The 11,962-nt window shown below is 62.3% G+C and overlaps 2 protein-coding genes across 2 annotated transcripts; both read right to left on the minus strand.

The window, feature by feature from the left end:
• Nucleotides 1-499: 499 nt before the first annotated feature.
• On the minus strand, nt 500-2,649 carry CTRL (chymotrypsin like). Its single transcript, XM_084533681.1, has 7 exons — nt 2,532-2,649; nt 2,244-2,347; nt 2,048-2,127; nt 1,737-1,818; nt 1,459-1,639; nt 973-1,106; nt 500-812 (listed from the first exon to the last, which is right to left on the minus strand). The coding sequence occupies exons 1-7, from the start codon at nt 2,581-2,583 to the stop codon at nt 651-653; spliced, it is 795 nt and encodes a 264-aa protein (XP_084389807.1). The 5' UTR covers nt 2,584-2,649; the 3' UTR covers nt 500-650.
• A 781-nt stretch (nt 2,650-3,430) lies between these two features.
• EXOC3L1 (exocyst complex component 3 like 1) lies at nt 3,431-11,953 on the minus strand. Its single transcript, XM_084533663.1, has 13 exons — nt 10,986-11,953; nt 10,462-10,622; nt 9,463-9,682; nt 8,539-9,199; nt 8,279-8,396; nt 7,969-8,094; nt 7,634-7,734; nt 7,219-7,329; nt 6,945-7,074; nt 5,741-5,863; nt 5,198-5,353; nt 4,872-4,996; nt 3,431-4,351 (listed from the first exon to the last, which is right to left on the minus strand). The coding sequence occupies exons 1-13, from the start codon at nt 11,026-11,028 to the stop codon at nt 4,165-4,167; spliced, it is 2,262 nt and encodes a 753-aa protein (XP_084389789.1). The 5' UTR covers nt 11,029-11,953; the 3' UTR covers nt 3,431-4,164.
• Nucleotides 11,954-11,962: the final 9 nt, after the last annotated feature.

An 11,962-nucleotide genomic window follows, 5' to 3' on the forward strand; every position in this document is an offset into this window, starting at 1 on the left:
CCCTGCACCTCCAGCTGCCTTTGAAGTCCTTTAGAAGCTGGCTGAAGCCAACAGTGGGCTTGTTCCATGGGGCATTTTGGGGGCAGCGCTTCATGCAGTGGAGGTTTCATATCACGTTTGCATCACTGGTGAAGGGAAAAAAAAAAAACACTGCTTGTGTTGGGACGGCCTGATCCTGCTCCTCTCCCCTGTGCCCTGATGACCGGCTCCAGTTTGAGCTGCCAGGAGCCAGCCCTTAAGCCCCTGACTGGCTCGTGGCTTTTTTTTTTATTTAAGCGGAGATGACACAGGGTGCTGAAGAGAGCACCTGGGGAAAAGCGGCATCCCCCTGCCCTGACACCAGCCAGCCCCGTGCCCGATGCCTGGGTTGGGCCGTGGATGCCTCCAGGCTCGGCAGGTCCCAGCGGGGCACCAAGCTCTGGATTTAGGGAGAGGAGCCACGTTCTGCCCCCGTGCTCCTGGTCGGTGCCATGAGAGGAAAGGAGCCGGAGACCACACGTGGAGTAAGCAAAGGGGGGCACTTTATTGCTCTGCAGCGCAGGGAGCCTGGCGTGGTGCTCAGCCCCTCGCTGGCAGGGCTGGAGGTGCCGGGAGGCTCTGCCCAGCTCTCCTTGCCGGAGCCTGGCACGGGGATCCCTTTGTCCCCAGCTCTACCCCTGCGCGACGATGTAATCGATCCAGTTTCGGAACTGGCTGACGCGGGTGTAGACGGCGGGCGTGCGGATGTTGCAGTTGCTGCTCCCCCAGGAGACGATGCCGATCAGGGTCCAGACGTTGCCGTTCTGGTACACGAGCGGGCCCCCGGAGTCACCCTGCGGAGAGAAAAGGCCCCCACCTCGCTGTGCCCCCATCCTGCTGCTGCTGCCAAGGTCCCGGGACCTCGCTCCGAACCCATCCCAGCCACCCCGGATGCTCGATCTCAGGCTCCCCAGGCACCACAGCCCCCGAATCCTCACGGATCCAGCTCCTCACCTGGCAGGAGGAGGCGCCGACCCCCCCGGCGCACAGCATGGAGCTGGTGATGCTGCTGCCCCAGTACTGCATGCACTGGCTCTGGGAGACCAGGGGCAGGGTCACCTGCTGCAGGCGCACCGCCAAGGCGTTGGCTGGGGGGAAAAAAAAAAAAGCAGCATTAGCTTGTGCTGGGCAGGCACACGGCCCTGGGCTCTGGGATCGCACAGATATCGCTGTGTAAGGGCACAGACACCCCGGGGAAGCTCCCTCTGCCAGGCCCAAGGTGCTGGTGCTGCCCTGCGATGCGTGTCGCTGCTCCCTGCAGCTGTACCCCCGGCACACTCATCTCCAGGTAGGTGCAAGCAGCCCAGAGCAAAGGCGAGCTCGTGCCCGTGGGTACCCCGCACCCACCGGGCCCTTTGGGGGCTGTGTATGCCGTCTTCCCCCTGCTACAAGAGGCAGCTCAGCTTGCCGGGATGCCCCCCGAAGCCCTGGGGTACATACAGTTGGTGTTGGTGCGTCCCCAGCCCGTGGTGACGCACTGCAGGTTGCTGGGCAGGGCCAGGTTGGCTGGGGCCAGGCAGACGGGGGCCACACGAGCCCCCAGCTGGGCAGGCGAGGAGAGCTTCAGCAGGGTGATGTCGTTGTTGAGGTTGTAGGAGTCCCAGTTGGGGTGCGTGACGGCCTGCCAAGAGCCAAAATATCTCGTCCCAGCCCTCCGAGAGCCACCACACCGTGGCATGGAGCTGTGGCCCCCTCCGCACCGCATCCACCCGACTCACCTTAGCCACGGTTTTCACCTGCACGGCCTCCGACCCGGAGTTGCGGTCATACTCCCCGAGGACGACAACGTGGGAGTAGGGGCTGCAAGAGGTGTGTGGTGGGGTCAGGGAGCCCTGTGGCAGCCAGCACCTGGCCCCAGGGCTCCGCAGCCCCGGGGACTGCGGGGGTGCCAAGGGGGCAGCTGGGGAGGGAGCCGTGGGCTGCTCGGTCCCTTTGGGGCTGCCCCACACATCCTGAGGCTGTGCCCGTCCCTCAGTTGTTCCCTGGCATGGGGCTGGGGCTGGTGGTGCCGGAGGGCATCGCTCCTCACTTGAATTCGCAGTGGGCAGCCGTGACCACCCAGTACTCGTTGATCAGGGAGCCGCCGCAGAAGTGGGATCCCGTACGGGTCTGGGGAGGAAAAGGAGGAGCAGAGCTGGGGCTGTGCCCGGGGCTGGGGACAGGCAGTGAGGTGCGGGTCCCCTCGGGTGCCTGCCCACGTCCTGACCCATGGGATGGGGACGAACCTGCAGGGACACCTGCCAGGGCCAGGAGCCAGGCACCGCATTCTGCCCGTTGATGATCCTCTCGTTGTACTGCACCGAGGGGCTGATCGAGGGCACCCCGCAGCCTGCGGAGGAGGCTCAGGGGCACGAGGGTGGCCGGGCACAACACCCCACCTGGGGTTTGTGCCCAGGGGCTGCACCCTTGCTCTGTGCTACTGTCCCCCAGGACCTGCTGGCACCTCGGGTGCTGTGCCCGGGGGAGCAGAGGGTGGCACGGTGCCACCCCGCTGGGTGCGTGGCTGCGCTTACCTGAGACGGCGCTGGCGAGGGCCAGGCAGGCAACTGCCCAGAGAAATGCCATCCTGGGAGGACACGGCCGTGTCTCAGGGCCCACGGGCTTTATAGCAGCTGGGAGCCGCGTGGCTCGTGGCCAGGCAGGGCAAGGTCCCCGTCGTGCCTTGTCCCAGCTGCAGGCAGCGGTGCTGTGCCAGGCCTGTGCCTGCCATGCCCAAGTGGCCCTGGGGTCAACAGCTGCAGAAAGGCAGCAGGGCCACTGCTGGGATGAGCTGTGTGGTTTCTCGCTGATGCTACAGAGAGGGAGGGTCCTGTAGGGCCGTGATGGGGACATGTTTACTGCTTGGGCTATTTGCTGGCACACAGATGGGGCTGAGATGGGTGCCGGTGCCTGGGCTGTGGGAGATGGCCGCGTCCCCAGGCCTGTTGCAGATCTGCTTGGCACCAGGGCTGTTCCTCCGCGTGGCTGTGACACGTCCCTGGAAGGCGCACGTCCCAGCTGGACGTTCCCAGGGCCCAAGGCCACCCCTAGAGGTGTGTCCCTGTACAGGTGAGTGCATCCCAGAGCCAGCTGGGGGGAGCAGAAGCCTTCCCAGGCAGCCAGGAGCTCTGGAGAGCGCACGGTGAGCCCCTGGGAGGATGGCAAGGCTGACCCCACAACCCCTGTGCCACCCCCCAACAGCTGCCCAGCCCCTCTGACCCCAAACTCAAGGGGACTTCTGCCCCCCGAGCCTCCCCGTTACCATCCTGGGTGCAGGAAGGACGCAGCATCTGCATTGTCACCCACCTCCCCGGGTAATGCCTGCCTGAGTTCCCGCAGCTATCCCTGGGGCGATGCTGAGCACAGGGACAGTCTCTGCTCTGTGCCACCCCCGTGCCCCTGTCCTGTGGCGCGCAGTCAGGACGCCGGCAAGTGCGTGCAGAGCTCAAGTCTTTATTTCTGTATCAGTGCCGTGCATGGGCAGCAGGATCGGGCCCATCACGAGGCAGCAAGTGCAGCAGGGTGCGGAGCTCACCTCTCCTGCCACCCACTGAGCGTGGGGCTGCGCACACACGAGACCCCTCCTCTATTGCCGTGAGCCAGGATGAGCTGGCTGAGATGCTGCCCCCCATCCATGCGTGGCCCAGGCTGGTGGACAGGAGAGGAAGCCCCTACATGGCCAAAACCCTCTGCAAACCTGGGCCTAGCGAGGCTGCGATTTGTCTCCGAGCTGGGGTGATCAAAGAATCAACGCCCAGGCTGCTCTGGCTGTCTGGATCCTCAGGGAAGTGCAGCTATCTCTGCAGCCCCATGGAGGGTTTGCCTCACCCCAGCTGCAGCCTCCTGTCCTTTGCTCTGCTGCTCTTCTTTCCCCTACAGGCAATGGGCTAAACCTGAGCAGGTCCCGATTGCTGCCTCCGCAGGCCAGCAGAGCTGTGGGTTGGTTTTTCTGCTGACCCACATCTCCTGGGTCTGCTTAGAGGGGCGACAGTTGGCTCAGCAAAGCAAGACCAGAGAAGGATGCTGCGTATCCACCCCGTCCCCAACACAGGGCAAGGTGCAGCGCAAGGGGGATGCCACGTGGCATCTCCTTTCTCCCCACACAGCCTCGGAGCTGTCCCGCGTGGTCCAGGGGGGCAGCGGGGCCGTGGCAGGCAGCGGGCTGTGTCAGGCACACTTGCCCTTGCGAAGGCAGAAGGGCAGCTCGGGGGCAGGGACCAGGATGGTGCTGAAGATGGGCTGGTAGCTCTCGGGCAGGGCCTGGGGGTGCTGCGCCATCATTTCCAGCACCAGGTGTCGCAGCTCCTTGGAGACGTCGCCCCGGAGATCCAGCAAGGTGGAGATGTGCTCGTCGCTGGGCAGAGAGCAGGAGGTGAGCCGGGGTGCAGCACCTCCTCCTCTGCAGCCCTGCACAGCACCGCTGGGCCCCGCAGCGCTCGCATCCCCCCAAACCTCCCATGATCCAGAGAAGCCGAGCTGAGGCTGGGGAGAGCTGGCACTTCAAGCCAGCCAAATCTTTAAAAAATCTTTAAATAGGCTTGAAAATAATCCCACAAACCTTGTAATTTTGGGGTTTGGCATTTCTTTTTTCGTTTTTTTTTTTTTTTTTTTCTTCTTTTTTTTTTTTTGCCAATTCTGCCATTTCCAATTTGGTTTTGTGGTTGCCCACCCTTTTGGCAACTAATTATGGACAGGTGAATGCCACAGCAGAGCTGCTTTTCCCTTTATGTCTTTGCCCTTGGAAATTTGCTGGAATCCCTCAAATCTGGGGCATGGGAAAAGGAAACTTTCTGCGTGCTCTGCAGCCCAAATGTGGCTCCCCAGTGCAGTCCTCCCTCCCCTGCCTCATGGGAGAGCAGAGCTGGGCTCCCTACCTGACGTCGGGGTACTTGGTGACGAAGCCCAGCACCTCCAGGCTGAGCAGAGCCGTGTCTTTGAGGCAGAGCAGCTCCCGCACGGCAAACACGGCCTCGAGGTTCTGCTGGCTCCTGTCCAGGCCCTGAGAGGGAGAGCGGGACGTACGTAAGTTTCCAGCCAGTTTCTCCTCACACATGCACCAAGGGTAACTGCCCCGTCTTTTTCCTAAGCCAGTGCACCCGTTGGAGGGGAACAGCTCAGAACTCAGCCTTGCTCTGGGCCGTGCAATGCCCCCTTCTCACAGCATCCCCCCAGCTCCCCAGCGCCTTCGGGCACCTCTCACCAGGCTACAGAAGAGCTCCCGGAGCTGCGTGGCGTCCTGCAGCAGGCGGTCACAGAACTGCCTCCGCTCCTCCTTGCTCTTGCACACCATCTTCTTCTGCATGAGCGCCCGCAGGTACTGGTTTGCAACCAGGAGCTCGCACTCTGTCAGCAGGAGCTGGGCAGCGGGGCAGAAGGAAGTTGTTAGCTCTGGGTGTAAGGCATGAACTGCCCAGGAAAGGTAGAGGGGAAAGGGGCCAGGCACAACGCCAAGCACTGAGGGCAGAAGGATGGCCAAATTTGGGGGAAACCCCGAACATCTCTGCACGATGGAGCCCTCGGGGCTGCTCTGGAGGATGTGGGCTCTCCAGCAAATCTTCAATGACCGTGGCTCTGCATCTCTGCTCCCCTCCCAGCACCCTGCTGCCTCTGGGCTGTGTCCTGGGCCCCAAGGATGGACACGGACACCTTCCACTAGACCCGTTTGCTCAAAACCCTACATCTTTGCCCTAGAGACAAGCAGGTGGTCAGAGGACGCATGAGAGAAGCCCTGCAGCAACGGTACCTTGAAGAGAGGTTTCTTGACACGGGAGAAGTCCTTCGCGTACTTGTCTATCACTTCGCACATGTTATTGACCAGCTGGGCCCCAGAGAGCCACTTCCTTGAAGCCAGCTCCACACACAGGGGCTGAAAGAAGCACAGGAAAACATGAAATGCTTGTACCTTGTTGCTCTGGGAGCAGTTCCATCTGCAGGGTGGCACAGCATCCCATAGCACCTGCCCTCCTGCTGCCTGGAAGCATGTCTGCTTTGCCTTGCCCCCAAGCCTATTTCTATAAGAGGACCCTGCCACCAAAAAAAAAAAATAATAATAGGAGTGATGTAGATTAGGAAACGGATGGAAATACGCCAGGACTGCCACTTTTGGGTCTGTTTGATGCCCACAGACCAGCATTTTGAGCTTCACCTGGGTCGTGGAGTTTCACAGGGCACTGCACCCAGGTAGCACCTGAGCTCTGGGGCAGCGAGCTGCTCCTCATGTGCTTGCTTTTGGCCTGTCCTTCTGCAACTTAATTTTTAATTTCTATTCCTTTCCACTTTCCCTGCTTAGACATGTTTTGTTTTCACTCAGGGCTTTGACCTCCTCCTCCCCTGCTGTCCTTGTCAGCAGCATCCTCTTCCTGCCTGGAGGCACACATCTCTCTGTATCTGCTGGGGCCATGGCAATCTCCACACTGCCTGTGAGCGCTTCATCCTTTAGTGGCTCTTTTGTTTCCATGGCATTCACCTTCCAGCCCTAAATACCCAGGCCATTATTTTTTCCAGATTTCGTCCAGACTCCAGGAAAGCTAAATTTGACTATACTGCCAGGAAATGACTCGGACAGTCACAGATCTGCTTATCTCCTCTGCACGGACACTGCCTCTCTCCTGCTTGGTTTTGTGCCACGAAACAGCCACAAAAAGGAGTGCAAGGAAGCCCAGGTGGGCTGTGACTCCCAGCCTCTGTCAGTTAGTGGTTTTGGGGCCATCTGCCTCGGTGATATAGGGTGGTGCTGGCAGGCAAGAGCCGTCGTGTGAGCTGCTGGTGGTTTATCAAGGCCTGGGAGCCAGGCTGGCAGGGCTGTGTTTGCAGGATGATAGCCAGCTGGATGCAGCCCGCTGTTACGGAGCACGTGGCCCATATCCTGGGCAGGAGTAGGCAGTGCTGTGCTCTGGGGACGGCTCTGTTGCATCCCTGCCAGCCTCAGGGGCTGTGGAGAAATGTACCTGCAGGTCGAGGAGCAGCTCCTCCAGCAGCAGCTGGCAGGCTTTTTTCTGCGTCCTGTCTAGAGCAGCCCGGAGGGACGCGGGGACTTCTCTGCAGGAGGAGTTGGGGTGCAGAGTGGGGACAGAGGAGCTAGAAGAGAGAGAGAAGGGAGGGGACGGGTAGCTTGGGATGTACAGTGGGGACACTGTGGAGCTGGGCAGGGGGATGGAGAACTTGTGGTTCCTTGCAGGCGGAGTGGTTGCTCCGAGAGGTGCTGAGGCTGGTGCCCGTTACCTGAGAGCCAGGACGTTGTTGAGCATGGCCAGGAGGTAGGGGACGTAGTGCTTGGGTATGGTGCGATCCTGCTGGTGCTCCTTCCCACGTTGCACGAGGGCTTCCCGCAGACTGCAACACAACGAGAGAGCCACGGTGGGCAGGCGCCTTGCCACAAACGCCTGGAGCAGGGGTGCTCCCGCTGCTCCTGGGGGTGCATGCGCTGCCCACGACCCTCCTTGGCTCCTTCCAGTCCTACTACTGTGAGGTAGGGTAGTGGATAGGGTAGCGGGACCCATCTTGGACCCCGTGGAAGAACGAGGCCTGGATCGGCACTGGGGGCCACATGGCAGATCTCTGCCACCAGCCCGTGGTGCTGGGCTGTGGGGACGCAGGGTCTGCGAGGAGGGGAAGGGGGATGAGGGGCTCCACTGACCGGCCCAGAAATGCCTCGAGCTCCTCCAAGGCCATGTTGTAGACCTTCTGCTGCAGAGAGTCGGTGATCGAGGAAGTTACCTCGATGTTACTGTTCAGCATCTGTGCGGGGAGAGGATGGTGGAGGCGAGTCAGTGGCTGCAGGCCACGGCCCCCTTTTGGGGGGCTCTCAGCATGGCCATGCCCCAGCTGCTGCACGTCTGCCCCTCAGTGGCAGCCCAGGAGAGGGAAAGGGAGAGCCTGAACACATCTCGGAGCTACAATGAGCACAACGTGGCCCTAGACAAGCCAGCAAGCAAGGGCATGAGGTGCCAACCCGCGGTGCTGGGGCCCCACCTCTATGACATGGACGGGCAGGTCTGACTGGAAGAAGCCCTGATGGTCCGTCTCGGGTTCTTTTTCCCAGAACCACTCCTCGAACTCCGTCTTCAGGGTCCTCTGCATCCACTCGAGCACGCTAGCCTGTGGGAAGGACACCCACCACCATGGTGTCAGCTCCCTCCGGACCCAGTGCACAGCCCAGGAGCAGGTCCTGAGCCTCATCCCCCAGGCTCAGGGTCCCACGCTGCTGTCGGAGCAGATGCCCATGAGGTGGCCACGGCTGGGCCCCTGCACGTGTTGCAGACGTGCTGACCTCTTCACTCACCTTGAGTTTCACCACGTATCTCCTCTCTGTCTGATCCACGAGCTCGGGGGAAATCAAGGGGCCCAGAGACGAAACATCCACTTCTGGGAGCAGGTCCGGGTGCCCCATCATCTCGGAGCTGGAGGGCAGAGGTGGGACGGGGCTGGCAAGACCTGCCTTTTCCAGCAGCTCCTACCTCTGCCCTCCCCAGGGCCAGGGACTGTGTGCTGGTGACAGCCCGGCTCCCTGCACCTCCCCAGCTTCTTGGCATGGCCGCTGACCTGTGGTACACGTGAAGCACCCACTTCAGGAGGTGGAAGAGCGCCTGCTTGTCCAGGTCTTCTCGGAGGATGTCCTGGAGGTGGCTGGCGAGGGCCTGGTGGTACGTGGTGGCGCAGAGGCTGAGGATGTTGTAGTGTGCCGGGACGCACTGGACCATCAGGTCCTTCACCACGCGCAGCTCGGACACGATGTCCCTCTGCAGCGCCTCCAGGTGCCTGGACAGCCCTGGGCCCTCAGCGTCCACGCGGGGGGTGTGGAAGCGGCTTCCTGTGATGGTCTCCTGGAGGACGTGGTAAAACTTCTGCCTCCAGCCCTTTGGGCGGCCAGGGGGCAGGAAGGTGGCATCCAGGAGCAGCGTGTCGTCTATTTTCTCCTCCCTCTCGATGATCCGTATGGCGGTGACAAAGAGCACGGGGTCCTCCCTCACCAGCTGCAGGCTGCTGGCCACAATGCCCCACAGCTGCTTGGCCAGGCTCTCGTTGAGCTCCTGCAGGCCGCTGAAGTAGGACAGCACGGTTGCCTGGGCGCTGGAGAGCCCCCGGAGGTGCAGCTGGGAGAGGATGTCATCCCGGAGGTGCTCCATCATCATGATCTCCGCGTGGGCCTCCAGGAGGTGCTGCCCACGGAGCAGCTGCAGCGTGTGGGAAAAAACCTCGTGGACTGTGGGAGAGGGAGGAGAGGTGCCAGGACTGAGTGCAGGGGGCAAAGGGGAGCTGGCGCTGGGATGACGGGCGTGGGGTAACAGGGAGATCACGAGGGGAAGGGTCTGATCCAGCCCATCTCCATCCACGGAGCCTTTCCAAACCCGATCCGCAAAGCCTGAGCAACCTGCTCCAGCCTTGCCACCAGCCCTGTGCAGAGCGCAAGGAATACTCCCGAGTGCCTCCCACCCCAAACCCACGAGCACTGGACCAGTGCCTTACCCGAGAAGAGCTGGGGCAGCACCTGGACCACCGAGGCCAGCTGCACGTGCTCTGCCATCAGCTCCCGCATCTGCTGGAGGTCCTGGAAGTGGTCGGCGCAGTCCAGCAGGGCCCAGCGCGCTGCCCCCAGCTCCTGGCACACGCTCTGCACCTCCTGGACCGCCGACCGCAGCTGCTCCAGCCCCGCGCTCACCCCCTCCAGGTAGGACTGGACGGTTGACTGGGGAGCAGAAGGGGACAGAGGGCAGTGGGGATGCTCTCAAAGGTTGGTGGACTCGCGCACCGTTTGCCCCAGCCCTGCCAAACCTCTGTTGTGTGCATTTCCCCAGCCCCGGAGGGTGAGAGCTGCCCCGATATCCCTCATGCCTTCCCGTCTCCCTCACCATGACCCCATCCCACTGGCTGCTCCAGCGCCAGGGACGTCCCGCGTCACCCCTCTGAGGACACCGAGTCTCATTTTACTGAGCCTGTTCGCAGGGTTTGGGGCTGTCAGTGGCTACCGAGCACGAGGTGGGAGAAGGGCACCACTGCGGGGTTACCAGGGCAGCAGGGCGAGCGGTAACCAGATGTCTCCTTTCAGATTTAAAATACTCCTTTGCTTCTACAAAATATTGACAGGCCCCAGGATGCCCACCGGGCATATTAATGGCATGAAACACCTCAAATGGATTTCCATTTTTTTCCAGCTCTGCGGCAGCGCTGGGCCATCTTCACGCCCTGTTTGCCCAGTTAGCTTTTGGTTCCTGGTGCAAAGAAGCACTTTTATGCAGGATGCACTGAAATATATATGTATTTTTTTTTCCGAGGGAGCTTAAAACAAGTTGCCTCTTGGGCAATTTTCCCCCTAAACAACTGCATTTCTCCCAGCGAGGGCCGACCAAAGGACGAGATTTGTCCAGAGGCAGAAAAAAAAATGATTCAGTGCAGAAGATCCTGGCTGGGATCCCTGCTCGGGGAGGTGGTGAAGCATCCGCCCGGTGGGATGTGACCGATACCCACCTTCAGCCGCGACTGGATGGAGCTGTTCCTCTGCGTCTCTCGGCTGCGGTAGTGCCCGAGCCCCTCCAGGTTTTCGGGGCGGTAAAACACCCCCGAAGCCCATTTCAGAGCAGCTCCCCTGGCCAACTTCTCCGCCTTTTCCACCTCCGGCCACTCTTCCTCTGGGGACGAAGCCAGGGGTTAAGGAGCACGACGAAGCCTCTCCTCGCGGGCAGGAAGGGCCCCCGGGGCCGGGAGCAGGAAACCGGCCGGCAGCGGACGTCCAAGCACACCCCGATGGGGGCAGCCGGACACCACGACGACGAGCGGGACCTCCCGGGATGGCCCCAGTGATCCCACAGCAGAAGGGTGCCCCAAGGAGCTGCCACCCAGCTCAGGACATCACCCGGCTGGGGTGACCCCGCACGACAAGGACGGGTCACCCCAAGGTTTCCACCTCCCCAAGAAAGCACAAGGGATAAGGAAAAAGGGTCTGGGAGGTGGTGAATTAGGGATGCATCCCTCCCGCCCGGTCACCCCGTTACCTCTGGGGCTCGCGCCCTGCTCGTCCTCCGCCGACGTGCCCATGGCCGCTGCCAGCTCCAGGGCCGCGGGGCTGGGCTGCGCACGGAGGAAGGCGGCGGCCGCTTCCTCAGCGCTCCCCGGGGGCTCGTCGGGATGTTTGGGGCCAGGCAGCGGGGTGGGGATGTGAGGGGGATTTGCAGCCCTCCCCGCAGCTGGGTGTCGTGGTTTGGGGGCGCCCAGGGTGGGGATGGGGTGACCCCAATGGGGATGGGGTGACCCCGGTGGAGATGGGGTGACTCCAGAAGATATGGGGTGAGTCCTATGGGTACTGGGTGTCACCGGTGGGGATGGGGTGACCCCAATGGGGATGGGGTGAACCCAGAAGATAAAGATATGGGGTGTCCCCGGTAGGTATGGGGTGACCCCAGAAGGTATGGGGTGTCCCCAGTAGATACGGGGTGACCCCAGAAGATAAAGATATGGGATATCCCCAGTAGATATGGGGTGACCCCAGAAGATAAGGGGCGACCCCAGGAGGTATGGGGTGACCCCAATGGCTATGGGGTGACCCCAGCGGATAGTGGCTGCCCCCAGCGGCTATGGGGTGACCCCAGCGGCTCGGGCGTGTCCCCGGTCGCTACGTGGTGCCCGCAGCGGGTCCGTGCTGTCCCCGTCCAGCCGCGATCTCCGCTCCCCGGGCGGGACGCGGGGCGCTCCCGGTACCGCCCTCCCCGGGGCGCGGCCGGGGCCGGCGGCCACGCCCCCTTCCTAGGCCACGCCCCCTGTATAGACCACGCCCACCGCACAGGCCACGCCCCCTGTCGCCGCTCCCCGCCCTTCCCGCGGGATCCCGGCCACTCCCCCACTGACCACGCCCCCTACATCGCTGACCACGCCCCCTCCGCGCTGACCACGCCCACATCTCCCCGCGCACCGCCCGCCCCGGCGCGGAAGCTCCCGTCGTGCCTCGCGGCCCGGAAGCGGAAGCGCGGCGGGG

This window comes from Aythya ferina, assembly GCF_964211825.1.
Source record: "Aythya ferina genome assembly, chromosome: 12".
NCBI lineage: Eukaryota > Metazoa > Chordata > Aves > Anseriformes > Anatidae > Aythya > Aythya ferina.